This window comes from Ochotona princeps, chromosome 2 (genome assembly GCF_030435755.1).
Source record: "Ochotona princeps isolate mOchPri1 chromosome 2, mOchPri1.hap1, whole genome shotgun sequence".
In the NCBI taxonomy this organism is placed as follows: Eukaryota; Metazoa; Chordata; class Mammalia; order Lagomorpha; family Ochotonidae; genus Ochotona; species Ochotona princeps.
The window spans coordinates 77,454,750-77,474,102 of record NC_080833.1 but is presented as its reverse complement, the minus strand read 5'-3'; the positions used below and the strand labels follow the sequence as shown (position 1 = coordinate 77,474,102).

General features: G+C 40.0%; 1 protein-coding gene across 6 annotated transcripts in view; it reads left to right on the top strand.

The window, feature by feature from the left end:
* The window catches only part of HFM1 (helicase for meiosis 1), a 96,113-nt gene extending 77,059 nt beyond the window's left edge, over positions 1-19,054 (top strand). For 4 of the 6 annotated variants that reach the window (XM_058660890.1, XM_058660891.1, XM_058660892.1 and 1 more), the window contains 6 exons: positions 3,771-3,874; positions 8,776-9,021; positions 11,868-11,958; positions 16,916-17,024; positions 17,112-17,245; positions 18,940-19,054. In XM_058660890.1, the coding sequence (XP_058516873.1) occupies positions 3,771-3,874; positions 8,776-9,021; positions 11,868-11,958; positions 16,916-17,024; positions 17,112-17,245; positions 18,940-19,003 (748 nt within the window). In that variant the 3' untranslated portion in view covers positions 19,004-19,054. The remainder of the gene's footprint in view (positions 1-3,770; positions 3,875-8,775; positions 9,022-11,867; positions 11,959-16,915; positions 17,025-17,111; positions 17,246-18,939) is intronic. The other 2 variants (XM_058660893.1, XM_058660894.1) reach the window with 2 other exon arrangements.
* The last annotated feature ends 299 nt before the right edge of the window (positions 19,055-19,353 follow it).

Here is a 19,353-nt window from a genome sequence, read left to right as displayed (position 1 = left end):
GGCCAGGTCAGGCCATGCTACAGCATCCAAAGGCAAAGGCCAAGACAGATGAGAGACTATGCTAAGCTAGGTCAGAGCAACAACTGCCATGTGCAAGATCTATAGCTGGGAACAGACCTGGTTGGGGAGGTAAGGGGACACCGTGGCTGGGTTGTGGTTGCCACTGGTGAGAGCAAGGGCCAGAGTAGGGACTACGATCTGATCTGCAGTATCCCTTGGCATGTGTGTGGACTGGGTCTGGGGAGTGTCAGACTGGGCTAAACTCCAATACCCACTGGTGCTTGTGAGAAACAGGATGGGTATAGGACAGGCTGGGCTAGGTGTCTGCCTATGCTGAGCCATGCAAGAGCTGTGGGTGTGGGCCAGGTGTGGCTGAGCTATAGCACCCAACAGTAATAACCAGAATGGGTGAGGGCTAGTCAGGAAAGGACAGTGTTTCAGCTAGGACAGAGGTGGACTAAGTAGGGCTGGGCCATAGACCCACCAGTGTGCGCGAGATCTGGCATTGGGAGAGGTTATGATGGAGGAGCTTGGGAACTCCTCTGTTGGGACATAGTCCCTGCAGGTGAGCACAAGATCAAGATGGGGAGCAGCCCAGAGCAGGCCAGGTTACACTACCTGTGGGCTTGCCTTTGGTTCAGGTCTGTGACATGCCAGAGTGAGCCAGTTCATACCACCTGCTTGTAGATCTGAGAACCAGAATGGAGTGTGGGTCCGGTTGGGTTGGACACAGTATCAGCTAGTTCACATTAGGGTCAGAGCTGGGGGCCAGTTGGGCTGAGCTAAGTTGTAGCCCCTACCAGCATGAGCTGGAACTCGGGATGGGCCAGTCTCGGCCAGGCTACAGCACCCACTGGAAAATGCCATGGTGAGGCAGGACATGCCAGACTTGGTAGCATCACCCAACTAACACACATGAGATGCAGAGGGGAGGGGACGAACCCGGTAGGGGGGCTGTAAGGGGATCCCTTGCTGGATCACTACTCCTATTGGTGTGCGTGAGAGCTGGATGGGGGCAGACCAGGCCGGGCAGGGGTATAACACTTGTTTGCCTGCATGTGAGCTGGATTGGGGGAAAGCCAGGCTGGGCTGACTGTTCCTACTGGTGCGTGTGTAAGTCACAGTGGGTGTGGGTTGGTTGTTCTTTGCCACAGCATCAGCTGGCAAAGGCTGGTACTGGGGGCAAGTTCTGTCAACTTAAACTGCAGAACTACCTGGAGACTGCAAAATCCAGGAGTGGGAATGGGCCCAGAAGGGAACTAGTGGGCACCTCCCTCTGAGTTGCCACTCCCACTGGTGAGCATGAGAAATAGGGCTAGGAGCAGGCATGGCTAGAGAGTGTCACCTGCTGGCACCAGTGTGGACTGGATAGTGAGGCTGGTTGGGTTGAACTAGGCTTCAGTGCCCATGGACATGTATGAGAGCTGAATGGGGTGTGGGACATACTGGACCAGTCTACTGTACATACTGGCAAGTATAGGAACCAGTGCCGGGGGCAGGCCTGGTGGGGGTTTTGGGTCATTCTGACTAGGCTGCGGTTCTCACTGGTTCATGTGAAGGCCGAGTGTGTGGTGGGCAGGAATGGTCTGGGCTCCAACACCTATTGGTTTGTGTAGAAAACAGGGCTTGAGATAGAAATGACCTTGCAATTGCAACCACCAGCATGTACATAGGCTGATTTGGGTGATAGAGTGTTCTGAAACCCTGTATTGGCAAACACACAGGAGAAAGGTATGGGACCACCTCAGATGTGGTTTCTTTGGGGCCCCCCCGCCAACTAAACCACTGGACTCAGAACCCCAAACATGGAGAGAATTGCAGGTTCTGTGTTTGTTTCTGGAGTGCATATGTCAGTGCTGAGCCTTCTCAGTGGCTTAGATGGAGCAGTGGACAGCATATCCAGATGCACATTAGAGGGTATGGCAGTACTTTGGAGACTGCAGAAGACACCTGGTGCCATAACAGAAGATGGAGGACAGAATAAATTGATCAACTGCCCCAGCCAAGCTTGGCAGCAAATATCGGCAAACGAAGACTCTAAGGTAGACTAGGTCAGCCAGTGGATTTTGGAGAGATTTCATCATGCTTGGAGTGGCAAGATGGACCTTAATTCAGAACTGTTGAACTATCAAAACCACTTGAGCAGGACCCTTGGAGCATGCCACACATCAGAGACCCTAGGATGGCATCAGGTTGCTGTCACCCATTCCAGGGTACAGAGTTAGTTTGAGGCTGGGTGTGGCTTCTCTCCTTATCCCCCCTCCTTCCACATACAGGAAGGAAATAAAGAGAATGTGGAAACAATGGTATCACCCACTTTGCTCTAGCCCTTAACACTTTGCACCCTAATAAACTATGTAAAAAAATAAAAAATAAAAAAAATTTTTTTTAAAGATTTATTCATTTTATTACAGCCAGATATACACAGAGGAGGAGAGACAGAGAGGAAGATCTTCCGTCCGATGATTCACTCCCCAAGTGAGCCGCAACGGGCCAGTACGCGCCGATCCGATGCCGGGACCAGGAACCTCTTCCGGGTCTCCCACGCGGGTGCAGTGTCCCAATGCATTGGGCCGTCCTCAACTGCTTTCCCAGGCCACAAGCAGGGAGCTGGATGGGAAGTGGAGCTGCCGGGATTAGAACTGGTGCCCATATGGGATCCCGGGGCTTTCAAGGCGAGGACTTTAGCCACTAGACCACGCCGCCGGGCCCAAAAATGTTTTAAAAAGACAAAAAAAAGGGGGGGGATCATCAGCCTGGCGCAATGGCTTAGTGGCTTAACTCCTCACCTTGCATGTGTCAGGATCTCATATGGGCATTGGTTAATGTCCCGGCAGCTCCACTTCCCATCCACTTCCTGCTTGTGGCCTAAGAAAGCAGTAGAGGATGATGGTAGGCCTTGGGACCCCACACCCACATGGGACACCCGAAGAAGCTCCTGGCTCCTGGCTTTGGATTTGCTCAGCTCTCTCCATTGCGGCCATTTGGGGATTTAATCAGTGGACAGAAGATCTTTCTCTCTCTCCTTCTGTCTGTAAATCTGACTTTCCAATAAAAATAAATGAGTCTTTAAAAAAAAGAAAAAGCGATAAAAGAATGCACATTTAAATAATAGTTTTTTTTAAATGTAAATCATGTTAGTGTATAAAGTCTAACTTTTTCATTAAGATGATCACTCTGTATTAATACTTAAGATTTTTTAATACTTTATAATTTTTAAAGTACACCTTTGTTTATAAACTAGTTCATTAAAAAAGTATTTTTATCTCACTTTATAGATAAGAAAGCAGAAACTCATCTTCCTTGTTAGGCAGCAGAGGATTCGATTATAACTCAGCATTCCTTTGCTGTATCATGATCCCTAGTCCAGTGTATGAATGATTTCCCATTCTAGTGAGGGAATTCCATTGATATACAGAACATTCAATATTTTTCTGACAACCATTACAGAATAAAGACTAAGCCATCAGAATATGGGATACCAGTATGAATTCTCAAAATGTGAGATTTTTTTATTTTACTAAAAACATTAGAAATAGATTTTAAAAGATATACAGATAGCAATAAGATATACAGATAGCAATTACCTACTCAGGGCATATAAAGGTACCAGATACCAGTCACTTCCCAGGTTGGGTATAGTTTATCATAGAGGTTTTGAGTAGATAAGCCACATTTAAAATATATATATATATATATAAAAATATATGAGTAAGCCAGATTTGTTATATTTTAACATTTTTTATTTTTATTTTATTATCTTTACAAAGATCAGAAATATTAAATGTACCTGAATTCACTAAAATGGAACAATGGGATCAGCCTAAGACTTGCAGAAGAATTCAACAAGGACCATCGGAGTATCAAGAAAAAGGTAAATTACTTTTACTATTGACTTGAGAGGAAATATGTCTTATACTTCAGATTGACAGGCAAGGTTTTTGAAAAACAGTATCTGAAATTGTTAAGATTTTTTTATAATTATTTTTATTTGTATTTTTTAAAATTTCATTTCATTTTATGACAGAGTTTCATAGGCTCTGGGATTCCCCAAACCCCTCCCCATACCCTCCCCCCATGGTAGATTCCTGTACCTTGTTGCAGTATTACAGTTCAAATCCAGTCATGCTTCTTACATTGTAAGCATGTACCATGCATAGCATCCAGCATCTTATTGTCCAGATAAATTCAGCAGTTTCTTGGGGAGACCATCTCTGGTCTGAAAGCAGAGCTGGCAGAATATCATCTGTCCAATGAAAATCCACAGCAAAACATCAACAGTAACTTACAACATTATGGAGTTAATTGACATGGTATTGAGTGACCAATGTTAGAAAATGAAAGTTCTTAGCTACATCCTGTGACTACTTCATTGACACTTCAATTTTAGTTTATACACGACCGGCTGCTATATGCCTAAAATGGCTGTCTCATGTCTATTTTCATTTTTATATTTAGCAGTTTATAGTGTTGAAGCATAATTTTTACTGAACTTGGCGAATTTTAGGGTAGTCCAAACTGACTTATAACTCTAACAAGGCATATGTCAACAGTTGAGGCGCAGGATAGTTTTAGGAGGGGCGTGCAGAGAAATCTTCAATACCTTGGTGAGGAGTAACTAATCTTTATGTCTACCTAGTAAGATATATGTGAATCCAAGCTGTGAAATTGTTAAGATTATTAACAGCAACACTTTTCACTAGGGTTATTGAGCCAATCTCAGAATTTGGATTTTTCTATCATGGTATTGTCTGATACATTTACAATAAAAACTTCTCTACATAGGGTTAGTGATTTTATTTTTTTCTTTTTTCTTTCTTTTTTTTTCTAAGATTTATTTATTTTTACTACAAAGTCAGATATACAGAGAGGAGGAGAGACAGAGAGGAAGATCTTCCATCTGATGATTCACTCCCCAAGTGACCACAAAGACCGGTGCTATGCCGATCCGAAGCAGGGAACCAGGAACCTCTTCTGGGTCTCCCACGCGGGTGCAGGGTCCCAAAGCTTTGGGCCGTCCTCGACTTTGGGGAGCAGCTGACCCCACGTACATGTTAGGTGGTCACAAGATGGCGGCTGACCGAGGGCCAGTAGGCAAACAGGAAGTCACAAGGATAGGCTAATGTTCCACTACTGCGATTGCTGGCCTATCAAATAGCGCCCAGTGGACCACGGGGAGAAGTGATTGGTGGAGTATATAAGCAGCCGGCTTTCGGCAATAAATCTTTTCATTCGTCTCTCTCTTTTTCGTTTGCCTTCTTTTTGGTTCGGCTTTTCGTTCGTTCGTGTGTGTGTGTGTGTGTGTGTGTGTGTGTGTGTTCGTTCGGTGTGTGTGTGCCGGTTGCGGTGGCGGTTCGTGTTTTTTCCAGGCCCTCGAGATTCCTCATCATTTTAGTGTCGCTGCAGGGCGGCGATGCTTGACTGCTTTCCCAGGCCACAAGCAGGGAGTTGGATGGGAAGTGGAGCTGCTGGGATTAGAACCTGCGCCCATATGAGATCCTGGCGCATTCAAAGCGAGGACTTTAGCTGCTAGGCCACGCCGCCGGGCCCAGTGATTTTATTTTAAAGATAGTATGAGGAATAGATAATTCAGCCCTTCAATAATAATGGTATTATTGTTTTACTGAATGAGCCAGTTTGGTTTTTTTAGGAGTAGCCATATAGTATAATAGTTAAGCTCACAGGATCTTTGAATAGTCTGGGTCCATGTCCTCACTCTGCCATTTAGTAGAACCCTTCATAGTATGTTTAACCACTTTTTTCTCAGTTCCCTCTATGGCTGTATTTTACAGATCTTAGTATTAAACTAGATAGTTCATATAAAGCTCATAGCATGTTATCTGGTGTTATCGGTAGTAGCTGAGTATGTTTAATACATTTTTCATGCGTTAGTCTTTGTTGGCAAAAAATACTTCAAATACCACTTTTGAGTATTTTAAGAAATGTTCATTTTTTATCATCTGCATTCCAATTTCAAAAAAGAAGGAAATGTGTCAAAATAATATGTGAAAGCATATTGAATCATAAAATTTAAATTGAAAGGGACTTTTGTGCAATTTCTGATTTTATAGTGAAAGAACTCAAGACAGAGATTAAATTGCTTGCCCAAAATCACATATATAACTAATAATGGGACCTGGAATAGATTGTATATCTTTTGATTCCTAGTCCAGTGTTGTTTCTTTTCTTTCCTTTTTTTTTTTTTTTTTTTTTTTTTTTTTTGCAATGCAATTCCATAGACTGTGCGGTTTCCCCTTCCCTCTCCCTAAGTCTCTTCCCCTCACTGATTTCCCCCATATTACTGCAGTAGTGTAGTCCTTCATAAACAGTCACATGTCCATTATTCTGCTATTTGAAGTGTAACTTTACAGTGTACGTGTGGACAATGGCAGAGTCCAACGTCCTATTGCCAAGACATATTTAACAGTTTCTTTGGGAGTTCATCTTTGGTTTGGAAGTAGAGATGTATACTGCATTGCATCTTAACAGCTGGTTATGATAGTTTCTATTACATAGTTACTATATTTCCCCTTAAATGAAAAGCCATAAACCAAAATCAATAACAGGAACAGTATATGTCATGATTTCTAGTCCAGTGCCATCTCTTTTAAGACAAAACTGATTTTTAATTATCAGTGGAGAATTGAAAGTCAAGCTGTTAGTATATGAACTCTTTCAACTCTTCACACTTCCTTTACACACCATATAGTTCAATGTCTTCAGACTCACCCATAACCCTCTATTTGTCTTGAAAGAATACCTTTTATTCTATTTAAGGTTTATCTCCCCAACTATAATCTTAACCCTTTCCAATTCTTCCTTCTCTTGAATTTTAAGTAACCAGTTAGTCCTCTCCTCTTCCTATATTTTCATTTTGTTTTCTTTTTTAAAAAAGATATATTTAGTTGGTTATTTAGTTAGTTAGTTAGTTATTGACTTATTGGAAAGTGAGATATACGGAGAGGAAGAGAGACAGAGAGGAAGATCTTCCATCCACTGATTCACTCCCCAAGTGGCCTCAGCAGCCGGAGCTGAGCTGATCTGAAGCCAGAAACTTCTTCCGGGTCTCGCACGCAGGTGCAGAATCCCAAGGTCTTGGATCGTCCTCCACTGCTTTCCCAGGCCACAAGACAGAAGCTGGATAGGAAATAGGGCCACCAGGACATGAACCGGTGCTCAAATGGGATTCTGGCACTTGCAAGGAGAGGACTTTAGTCACTAGGCTATCATGCCAGGCCCAATCATTCTTTCTTGTTAGCCTGTACATATATTCAGGTCTTATTTCCTTAGTTCCATGTCCCTATCTAGCTAGCTATGACATTTTTGAATATATACTTATTTTTTAAAAAGATTTAGTTTATTTTATTGGAAAACCAGACTTACAGAGAGAAGGGGAGACAAAGATCTGTCTACTGGTTCACTCCCTAAATGAGCCAGAGGTGAGCCAATGTGACCTTCAGGAGCTTCTTCCCAGTCTCCTACATGGGTGCAGGGTTCCAAGACTTTGGACCATCCTCTCTCTGCTGCTTTCCCCGGCCACAAGCAAGGAGCTAGATGGGAAGTGGAGCAGCTAGGTTACAAACTAGCACCCATATGGGATCCCAGTGCATACAAGGCAAGGATTTTAGCCCCTGAACCATCATGCCAGACCCTGAATATACACTTCTAATTAAACAGTGTAGAAATAGTAGAATAGTGGAATAATCAGTTAAGCCCTCCACCTGTAGTTCTGACATTCCTGCTAGCCACTTCCAATCCCTCCTTGAATTCACATGGGAAACCAAAATAAGCTCCTAAGCTTCTGGCTTTAGTGTGGCCCAGCCCTGATCATTACAACCTTTTTGGGGAGTGAGCTAACAGAGAAAGTTGAGGGGAATATTCTTCTAGTGTTTAAAACCTGTTAATTATAGCTTAAGAAAGTTCCTTGAGAAGACTTTCTTCTTACATGTTAATGTCAACAAAATGTCAACTAATATTCATGGAAAAACTAAATTCATTTATTAATTGCAACCAGAGGTTGACTATATAGAATGATAAACTCAATGAAAACACTCAGTGAGAAGCAGTTAACTAAATGGAATTTACAGTTGAGCATGTTGTATACATTATTTGAAAATTGTGTGCTGCTGATATTCCTTGTCAGTACATTGTAATTTAAAATGTATGCATGTATTCATATGCATTTAATTTAGCAAGGCAGTTATTAGACATTTGTTAGTATACTGCTGTACAAACTGAGTCTTTTTGTCCCCATAGCAGTGTTTTGAAATAAGTATTATTAGTATCCCATTTTTCAGAGGAAAAAATTAGAATCAGGATGTTTGAAGTGCTTTCACTCAGGTAGCCGGTTCTAAATTTAAGTTATAGACAATCAGTTACACTGAGGATCTTTTAGAAGGAGAAAATACAAGTATGTTTTGGACAAAAAGTTTAAGCATTATTCAAAATTGTTGAAGATGAGCTGGAGTATGAATACCATTTTACAAACTCTTGTAACCCAATCTTTGAGCGGAATTATCCTCAAATAGAGATTAAGAGACAATTCAATTCTCTCTGAAAGAATCGATTGAAAATTAAATTTAGTGTGACTATCAGTATATGTTACACAGAAAATAGAATTGGCTGAACACAATATTCAACAATTCTTGACACAGTGCTTTTGAAAATTACTGCTGAAAACTGTTTAGTAGTTGAAAGATGTGTTTGATGTATCAATATAAAATTACTCTTATAGTTTAAGAAGTGCTTATACTCTTCTATATAAACATATAACAGATTTTTCAAGACAGAAGTATTTGACAACTTCAAATGAAAAAGTTCCTCAAACAGTGCTGTTCAATAGAAATCTTAGTAAGTCTGGTAACCAAAATGTGACAGATGCAGATAAAAGCAATTCTACATTTTCAGAAGTTTTGAATGTGAACTTTGAATTGGGAAATGATGCTTGGGATGATTTTGATGATGAAAACTTAATAGAAGTTACTAGCTTTCCAGCTGGTGAAGAGAAGACTGAAGTATCAGGTAAATATTTATCTCAGCATGAAATAACTTAGAAATTCTTTGAATATTTTTCGTTTTGGGTTCATGTTCTGTGTGTGCTTGTTTAATTAAAGTCTATTTGTTAAGATTATAATGTTAAAGGATCAGTATTCTGGCGTAGCAGATGGGTACCGGTTTGTTATCTGCTGCTCCACTTCAGATTCTGCTCCCTGGAAAAAAGAGCAGAGAATGGTCCAAGTGCCTGGGCTCCTGCCACCCATGCAGGAGACTCAGGTGAAGCTCCTGGCTTCAACCTGGCTCAGTCCTGGCTGTTGTGATCACTTGAGGAGTGAAACAGCAGGTGCAAAATCTCTCACTCTCTTTCAAATAAATAAATCTTTTTTAAAAATCATAATGTTTAGCAAAACTGAAAATATGACCCTTTCACAAAGTGCATTTCTCGCCCTAAGAACAGAACGTTGCATGATGATATAACAAGGAAGGTTTTCCTAGTGTGTTCTTATCAAGGATTCTATTCAAATTCAGATTGCTTCCTGAATTTTTCTTCACAAAACAGACCATCTTGTTCTTTTTTTGTTTTAAAAAATATTTATTCAAAAGGCAGAGTAACAGAAAAAGAGATATCTACCATCTGCTGATTTTACTTCAAATGGACAAAATAGTCAAGGCTGGGCCAGGTGAAAGCCAAGAACCAGGATCCAGGAACTCCATTGTAGTGTCCCACTTGAGTGTTAGGGACCCAGATTTTGGGACCATTTCCTGCTACCTTACCTAGATGTATTAGCAGTAAGCTGGATGGCAAGCAGAATGAGTGAAACCAGCAGTTTAATATGGGATGTGAGAGTCATAAGCAATGGCTTAACCCACTGTGCCAAGCCGCAGTGTGGGCCCTCTGCCTCTAGCTTTTCATTTCTAAGACCACACAATAGTATTCCATTTCACAAAAAATATTCATCTGCTTGCAACTAGTTCTGGTCAAAATATTGTCTTTCCAGGTACAAATAATGTAAAAGAAAGAATTCATTTCTCCTATATTAGAAATCATATTTAAGTCATGTAAAGCCTAAAAATAATGTGAATTGGCTCTGTGAGTTAAAGACAGGTTTGTTCCATTTCCTTAAAACAGAGATATGAAAATCTTCAGAAGTGGGTAATAAGATAGCTCCATGAAAGCTAATAAAAGGAAATTAGTCCCTAGGTATTCTCAGTATAGGCTCTTGGCCCCCAAAATATAGCTGCCTCTTAACATACCCCACTACATGCTCTTTAAAAAAAATACTCTTATTGGGGCCAGCATTGTAGCATACTTGTTTAAGCCTTTGTCTGTGATGCTGTCATCCCATATGGGTGACATTGGAAGTGTCTCCTCTACTTCTGAATCAGCTTCTGCTAATGCAATTGGGAAAGCAATGGAAAACTGCCTGAGTGCATGGACCTGCACATTCACATGGGAGCCCCAGAAGAAGCTCCAGGCCCTTGGCTTCAGCCTGTGTCAGCCCCGGCCTTTGCAGCCATTTGAGAAATAAACTAGTGGGTGGAAGATTTCCCTTTGTGTCTCTCCTCCTCTGTCTGCAACTTTGCCTTTCAAATAATTAAATCAATAAGTAAACATTGAAAAAATCTTGCTGGGGCCGGTGTTTTGTCAGGATGGGTAAAGCCACTGCTCTCAATGCCAGCATTCTATATCAATGCTGGGTCATGTTAAGCTTCTCTACTTTTGATCCAGTTCCCTACTAATGACCAAGGAAAAGTAAAGTGTTTGGGCTCCTGCCACCCATGAGGGAGACACAACTTAAGATTTTTGACTCCTGGCTTTGGCCTGGTACATTCTTTACCATTGCGACCATTTAGGGAGTAAACCACTTATTGGGAAATATCTCTCTCTCTCTCTCTCTCTCTCTAACTCTGCTTTCAAATAAATAAATAAATCCTTTAAAAGTCTTTCCATGGGAAGCAAAAGTTGAAACAATATTGTATTAGGGGCCTGAGAACAGTGTAGTGATTAAAAATAAAATGTGTGTGTATTTGAAGGAGAAATAAGGAAAGAGATATCCCATCAACTGATTCACTCCTCAGAGACCTAAAACAGTCAAAGCTGGGTTGGGCTGATCTGAAGGCAGGGTCCTGTAACTCAATATGGGTCTCTCACATGGATAACAAGACCCAAGTGCTTGAGCTATTACCTGCTGACTCCCAGGGTGTGCACTAGCAAGAGCCAGGAATTGGGAATGGAGCTGGGGCTTGCACCTAGCTACATTGGTATGCAATGGGGAGATTTTAAGTGGTTTGTTAACTTCTGTATCAGATGTCTGCCACAAGAGCTAGTGCTTTTCTCAAGAAGATAAGGATTTGACACCTCAAAAAATAGGCTGGGAAAATCTCCAAGACACAGACAATAGGCGCAAATTCTATATCATCAAGCAACTGTTGATCACTACTTCAGAATTAAGTATCACTATGTGTTGTATTGTGTTTTACTATGTACTGTTCTTTTAGGGTGGCCTAAACTTATGAGGAGATAGTCATTAATTTGTCACTAGGAAAATTAGTCTCAACAAATATTTCTTTGCCTCAAGTATAAAGCATTTAATTACCTGCATAACATTGAAAATATTGAATCAGTTTTAACTTGATCCTTTACATGAATTAAAATCAATATACATAAACTGTGGTTTGAGAATCTTTGAACATAGTTACTGTTATTCTAATTTACATGTTTTACTGTTTTACTCCTCAAGCTTTTTACCCTTGTTTGTTTATATAAATTTGAATATTGAGAATGATTCCTCTCTTCCTTATAAAACTTGTGAATGCTTCATTTAGCTGTTTCCTGGCATTTTATTTCAAAATATTGTTTCTTTACATAGGATTTGGAAACATTCTGAGTTCAAGTACTGGGGGATATAAGCTACCTCTCCAAGACTCAAAGAGAAAATTCCAAAGAGAAGCATCAAACAGGCAAGTTTGGGAACTTTGGTTTATATCATCTAGACACATAATTGGAAATGGGAATGAAGTCATGAGGTATCAGTAACTATAAGATATTAGTTAATTGAACCCTTCTTAATCTCAGAGATATTTCTTAGAGGCTATTGTCAAACTCCTGCACCAACATGACCCATGGTTGCATATTAAAAATTTACATTTTGTGGGTTGTCATTGTGGCATAGCAGGTAAAGCTGCTGCCTACAATGCTGACATCCCTTTTGGGCACCAGTTTGCGTCCCAGCTGCTCCACTTTCAATCCAGTTCCCAGGAATGGCCTGAGAAAAGCAGTGGAAGCTGTCCCAAGTACTTGGGTGTATTTTACCCACATGGGAGACCCAGAAGCAGCTCTGGGCTTCCAGATTTGGCACAGCCAGTACTGACTGTTGCAGCCACCTGGGGAAATGAACTAGCAGATGCAAGATCTGTTTCCTTCTCTGTCTCTGTGATTCTAATTTTCAAAATAAATAAATAAATGGATTGTACTTTCTGAATTCCACATTAAAGAATCATGGTCTCTGGGACTGGAACCCTTGAATCTTTGTTTTTCATAAGCCATGAAAACTGAAGGAGTTTTAAATTTTTTTATTGTTTATTATTTTTATTCATTTTTCTTCAGTGAAAGAGTGATCACGGGCAAGCTTCCATCTGCTGGAATTGGTCCAGGCCAAAGCAAAGTGCCTGGAATTCAATCTTGGTCCCCAACATGGCTGGTCAAGTACTCCAGCCATCATCTGCTGCCTGCTAGGATGCACATCAACAGGAAGTCGGATTGGAAGCAGAGTAGCCAGGACTCCCAAGTTTACTTCTCAGTCTACTTTAGCACAAGACCCCTTCCTGAATAGGAGTATAACATGTTAAAAAAACAGTAGATAGGCATTCCAAGTATAAAGAACTGTATACAAAGAAAAAAAGGCTTGAAAAGATTTCCTATGGTCAAGGATTAGCAAAGTGTGGTATGTAGGCCTGGCATAATGCTGACATTATCAAGAACTGATTTTAAGGGATCTGAATGCCATGATTAGATATCTTACCTTATTCAGTAGGACAGGGTCACAAACTCAAATGCGTTAATAAAATGATGGGCCAAGACCAACTATGGAGTGCTCACCTGAAGGAAGCAATCAGGAAATGTGAGTATAGTGTTGGTCAGATGTTCTGATTCTATATAAGTTTTTGTGTGATGTCACATGATTTTCAACTTTCAACACATAATTTAAAAAAATTTTTTTTCTCTGGTAGGTAATGAAGAACTATCCATAGTATTTCAGCACCAAAAAACAATTTAATTTAAAAAAAATTTAGCAGCATCATGTGGAATGAATTGTAGAGGGTAGGACTAACAGAGGTGCTAGAAACAAAAGGGTTGGACTCTTACAGATAAAACACATTGTTTGTCAATTGATAGTATATAACAATGGAGATAGAAGAAAGAATAAATGTCAACTTGGTAGACAGAGATGTTATCTGAGAATATAGGAAGTATAAGAGATTTGGAAAGAGAAATACTGCTGTAGAAATGCTCAATGTATGTGTTCTAATTAACTATGTAAAGATTGTCAAAAGTTAATGAAACAATAGTAAAAAAATAAAAATCTAATAAAAAAAGAAATGTTCAATGTGAAGTATCTTTGCAGAAAAGGAAGACACATTTGGAAATACTGGATTTTGTTAGAAATTAAGGGAACGAAATTATGGCCAAAGTCAAAACTTTCCCAGTCAGAATAAATACTAACAACTTGTTATTCAAGGTTCAATTTTCTACTAAAGATTAATTGTGTTTCTCTGCTAAAAAAAAAAAAAGTTCTAAATCTGAGCTATATTTTGAAATTTTTGCATCAGTTACTTTATTGATCCTTAGCATCAGCTTCAGAGAGTCATAGATTTCAGAGATAAGAGGATTTAAGTGTCTTTCATCACCCTGGCACAGGATTCTTGACTTTTCCTTCAGTATCGCTTACAGTAGTCATGCCATCTCCACCAAAACAGCTCCAGTGACAGACGCCCATTCACTTCCAAACCACCTGCTCCCTCTTTGGATCTCTCAGATAACACAATGTTGTTTTTTTGTTTGTTTGTTTGTTTTTTAATATTGGCAGATAAACAGAGAGAAGAAGATGCAGAGAGAAAGATCTTCCATCTGCTGGTTCACTCCTCAAATGGTCACAATGGCCAGGACTGAGCCAGGCCGAAGCCAGGAGCCAGGAGCTTCTTCTGGGTCTCTTGCATGGGTTCAGGATCCCAAAACTTTGGGCTGTTGTCTACTGCTTTCCCAGTCCACAGCAGGCAGTTGGATGGGAAGTGGAGCAGCTGGAATACGAACTGGCACCCACATGGGATCCTGGCCTATACAAGGCGAGGATTTAGCCACTAAGCTGTTACCCCGGGGCACTGGCCTAAAATTTGTCATTTTTTTAAAATCACTTCCCTCCATTGATTCTAATTCTGAGTCACACAGAATAAACAGATTAGCATCAGTTGGAATAAACCTGCGGATACAAAGAAGCAAACAGCAGATAAGTTACAAGGAGGAAGACAGTAAAGCACACAGACAGCCTTGTGCACGACATACTTTAAAAGCCACAAATGATTTTGGAAAAATTTCAAAGTGCTTAATAAAGATAAATGTATTTTGGGGCCCCGCGTGGTGGACTAGCAGCTAAAGTCCTCGCCTTGAACGCGCCGGGATCCCATATGGTCACTAGTTCTAATCCTGGCAGCCCCGCTTCCCATCCAGCTCCTTGCTGTGGCCTGGGAAAACAGTCGAGGACAACCCAAAGCCTTGGGATCCTGCACCAGCATGGGAGACCCAGAAGAGATCCTGGCTCCTACCTTTGGATCGGCGCAGTATCGGCCGTTGCAGTCACTTGGGGAGTCAATCATCGGACGGAAGACATTTCTCTCTGTCTCTCCTTCTCTCTGTATATCTGACTTTGGAATAAAAATAAAATAAATCTTTTTAAAAAAAGATAAATGTATTTTAAAAGATTCTAACTAGAGGCCTCTTAAAGAAGGTCTAAGAGATCCAAAGATCTGGGGTGGAAAGAAGATTTGCTTTTCTACTTGTATCTTTTTACTATTTTAATCCCTTCCATGTATGCATATTAATCAAAGAAAGAAAGACCCAATTCCATCACTTGATGTGATTCTCCTCTACACACATCTCACTGCTCATTGCTCATTATATGGCTCCTCCGTTTTAGCCTTCTAACTGTCACCCCTTCAGGAAGGAATTCAAAAGGCCTGCATGCCTCCGTGCTATTGTTTCTATGATGCTATGTAGCTTACTCTCTTCATATAACTTCAGGATCTATAATTATGTTTATATTTATTGTTATTCATTGTATATTCCTCTAGTGGATGAGGATTTTTTGTCACTTTATACCCAGTTCCTAGCATGGCAGCTGGCATATGGTAGTGAGATTATAATTAAGTCTTATTGAATGCATTTAATACAAAGGGTTAAGGACAAATTCTTGTATACAGTTAGTTACGAGATAATTAGATGTGTTTGGTGATTATAAAATTGGGAAAGGAAATTAAAAGTTAAGTGAGTTGAAGTTTGAAAACGCCTTTTGGGCCAACATTGTGGTCTATGAGTCAGCCTGCTGCCTGTGATACCAGCATGCTATGTGGGTGCTGGTTCAGGTCCTGGCTGTTCCAGTTACAATCCAGCTCCTTGCTAATTCACCTGGGAAAACAGAAGGTGGTCTAAACCCCTAGGGATCTGCACCCACATCGGAGACCCATGAAGTTTCTGGTTCCTGGCTTCCTCCTTGTCTAGCCTTAGTTAAGGCCATTTGGACAATGAACCAGCAAATGGAAGATTCTCTCTTTTTCTCTAACTCTTTCTTTCAGACAAATGAATCTCTTTAAAAAGGATTTATAAAATTCTAGTTAACAGACAATTAAGCTTAAACCTCAATTTTAATTAAAAATTATTACATGATTATGTGATCTCTTTAAAAATGTACTCTTAGTTAATGTTTTGATTCCTCCATTTTGTTCAGGGGAATCCCCAAAGAAACTTTGAGGCATTCCCAGTCCAGGCTCCTACATGTACTACTAGTAAGCACAGTGCCCGCCACAGTCCATCACTCCGATCAGCTGGTGGTTGTAACCCCTGGGTTGGATCTATTCTGAGCCCCGACCTCCATTGGAACCAATGAGTATTGCAGCTCTCCCCGGCTCTGCCCATCACACACTAGTCCCTCACCTAAACCAGTGGGAGGTGTGCTGGTTGGGTGCTGCATTCCCTACTGGCACAGGCCATTTCGCCTTGGCATTTTGTGTTTTGTATGGAAGATGGGGTAGATCAATCAACCACCTCAGCTATATGCTTCCAGCGGAAAACTGGACAAGGGGAAACTCTAAGATAGACTATGTCAATCAGTGGACTCTGCACCAGCCTCATCGTACCTGGACTGTTGCTGATGATATGTTGGAGCTTCTAATTGATAGAGGTGATGCTCTGCTGGCTCTGCCTTCAAACCTGAGAGGGCCTCCCTAAGAGGCCTTTGAACTTGACCGGACAGTGGGATGCTGGACTCTGTATGGTGTGAGCCTGTAATTAGGGAATCCCAACGGAACCTGAGCTGTGGTTATGCATCATAGTGAAGGAATTCACCATGGGGGAAGGGTTTGGGGTGAAGGGGGGGAATCCCAGTACCTATGAAATTGTGTCATGTAATACAATGTAATTAATGAATTTAAAAAAATGTACTCTTAATCTAATTTAGAATACATAACTTGCAATTTGAGCTAAAAAGGAAGTATACCAAGTTCTTCATGTATATAAAAAAGCTACATTAATTTTTTGAGCTAAGTATAGTTCACTTTGATTATATTCCCTCCAAAATCACTGTTGATACAACTTAGAATGGCTTGCTTTTCTGGTTTGTTACATATAACACATAATTTTCATTTTCAGTGTTGTTTCATCACACGAGAAGGCAGATATTTATTTATCAAATTCTATGTCCAAGTTTGGTGCGTCCTGCTTGATGCAATCACCTCAAAAAGCTGGAAATGGAAACATGGTAAGCGGAAGTCTTTCATTGTTTTCTTTCACATTTTGCCTGACTACTAAGCTTTCAATGAGTGTTCCTATTTGCATCAAAATATAGGTTCATTTACAAGAAGGAAAACAACAAGCACTGTCACCAGAGATCAAGATCATTAACTCCCACCAAAAATCAATTTCTAAGAATGTGGAAATTTTCTTTAGAGAAAATGAATATAAAAAGGGAACTGATTTCAGGTAAGAGTTCCTTAAAGATACAATTACACCAACAAAAAATTGTTAACTGGGCTCGGCACATTAGCCTAGTGGCTGAAAGTCCTTGTCTTGCATGTGCCAGGATCCTATATGGGTGCCAATTCGTGTCTCAGCTGCTCCACTTCCCTTCCAGTTCCCTGTTTGTGGACTGGGAAGCAGTAGAAGATGGCCCAAAACCTTGGGACCCTGCGCCCATGTGGAAGACCTGAAAGAAGCTTCTGGTTCCTGGCTTCTAATCGACTCATCTCCGGCCATTGTGGCCACTTAGTGAACTAGTGGATGGGATATCCTTCTTTCTGTAATTCTGACTTTCCAATAAAAAATAAATAAATAGGTTTTAAAAATCTAGAAAGACAAAACAACAACAACAACAAAAAACTTGGTACAAAGAAATTCAGCATTCTTTTTTCTTTGGTTCGTTTTAAAGAACGCAGCCTAACTTTCCAACCATTGAAATATTAAACCACTCATGAGCTAAGCTCCTTAAAGTTTTCACAGCATTAGCTAGTTCGATTTTTTGAAAACTTATACATCAGTGCTACTAATTTATTATAAAATATTATATTGAGAAGATATATTTATTTTTACTGATTTTAGAATAATATATTGATTATGCAAAATATAAAGTCACTTGAAAACTACAAATTATATCAGCAGTTTTACAAAAATTTCAAGTTGTATTTCAACCACTGGATTATTTCACACTTTTAGAAGGAAAACTATAGTACTTTCTCTGTCCTTGAAGATTAGATACCTCTTCACAGTTTTTTAAAATATTACCTTCCAGTATGCTTAAAGAAATACATAAAAGAGACTTGATCCTACCTTTGGGTTCATTTTTCCCCACACAGACTTCCTAAGGTTATGCAGATTAAAGTTTATTTGGTACATTAATCTCACAATGATCTTCAAATGTATTTTATGTTACATAAGTGGTGTGTTTTAATCATAAGCAACATTCCTTTCGAAAAACATTTTTTTTAATTTAAAAAAATGTTAAAGAATTTTTGTTATCCAAAATTTGGGGTTTTTTTAAAGATAAGTTTATTTGAAAGGTGTATTTTATAGACTTAGGAGAGACAGAGAGGTCTTCCATCCACTGGTTCACTTCCCAAATGGTCAGAATGCCCAGAGCAGAACTGATCTGAAGCTGGGAATCAGGGGCTGCTTCTGGGTCTCCCACATGGGTGTAGAGTCCCAGGGCCTTGGATGATCTTTCACTACTTTCCCAGGCTATAAACAGAGAGTTCTATTGGAAGTGGAGCAGATGGAACACAAATCACCACCCATATGGGATGCTGTTGCTTGAGGCAGAGGTTTAGTCTGATATACCACCAAGCTGGCCTCAAAGCATTTGAGAAATGCACCCTCAACAGCTGAGCCAGGCTGAAACTAGGAGCCTGGAACTCAATCTGGGTGTCCCATTTGGGTGACAAGGATCCAAGCTCTTCAGCCATCACTATTTGTCCCGTGGATGCGCATCAACAGGAAGCTGTATCAGAAGCAGAGTCAGGGCTCTAACCATGGCACTCTGTTAAGGGATGTGGCTGTCTCAACCCATCTTCTGTCTGCTTAACCGACTGCCATGATGATGATGATTATATCAAAAGAATTGTGTATTTAAAATAAATTGTTACAAAAATAGTGATTTTTCCATCTGCTTTTTCTTTCACTAGTTATTCCAATGATGAAGCTGATGAAATGAAGTGTTTCCTGGGAATATTTGATGGTATTTTCTAGAACAAATTAAAAAAATACTTCTTGATAAGACAGAGTATAAATACAAATAATCACAAAACATACTTTCTATTTTTAAAAAGTAGCTTATAATTTTTCAGATTTTTTTTGAATTTAATGTTTGTTGGCTTTAGCAATAAAATATACAGATGGATTTATTTTCCCCTTATGACTTCTTGAAAGTAGCTTCTATAGTAGCTTTGTTTCAATAACATGATAATGAAGTTTCACTTAGTAATAATTGCTTAGTTAATTAATTTGATTTTCATTGGATTTTGGCAGTGATTAATTTAAATTTTTATTTTTGTATTTTGTATTTGGTATTCTCTGAAGGTAAAGTAATGTTGAGTCAG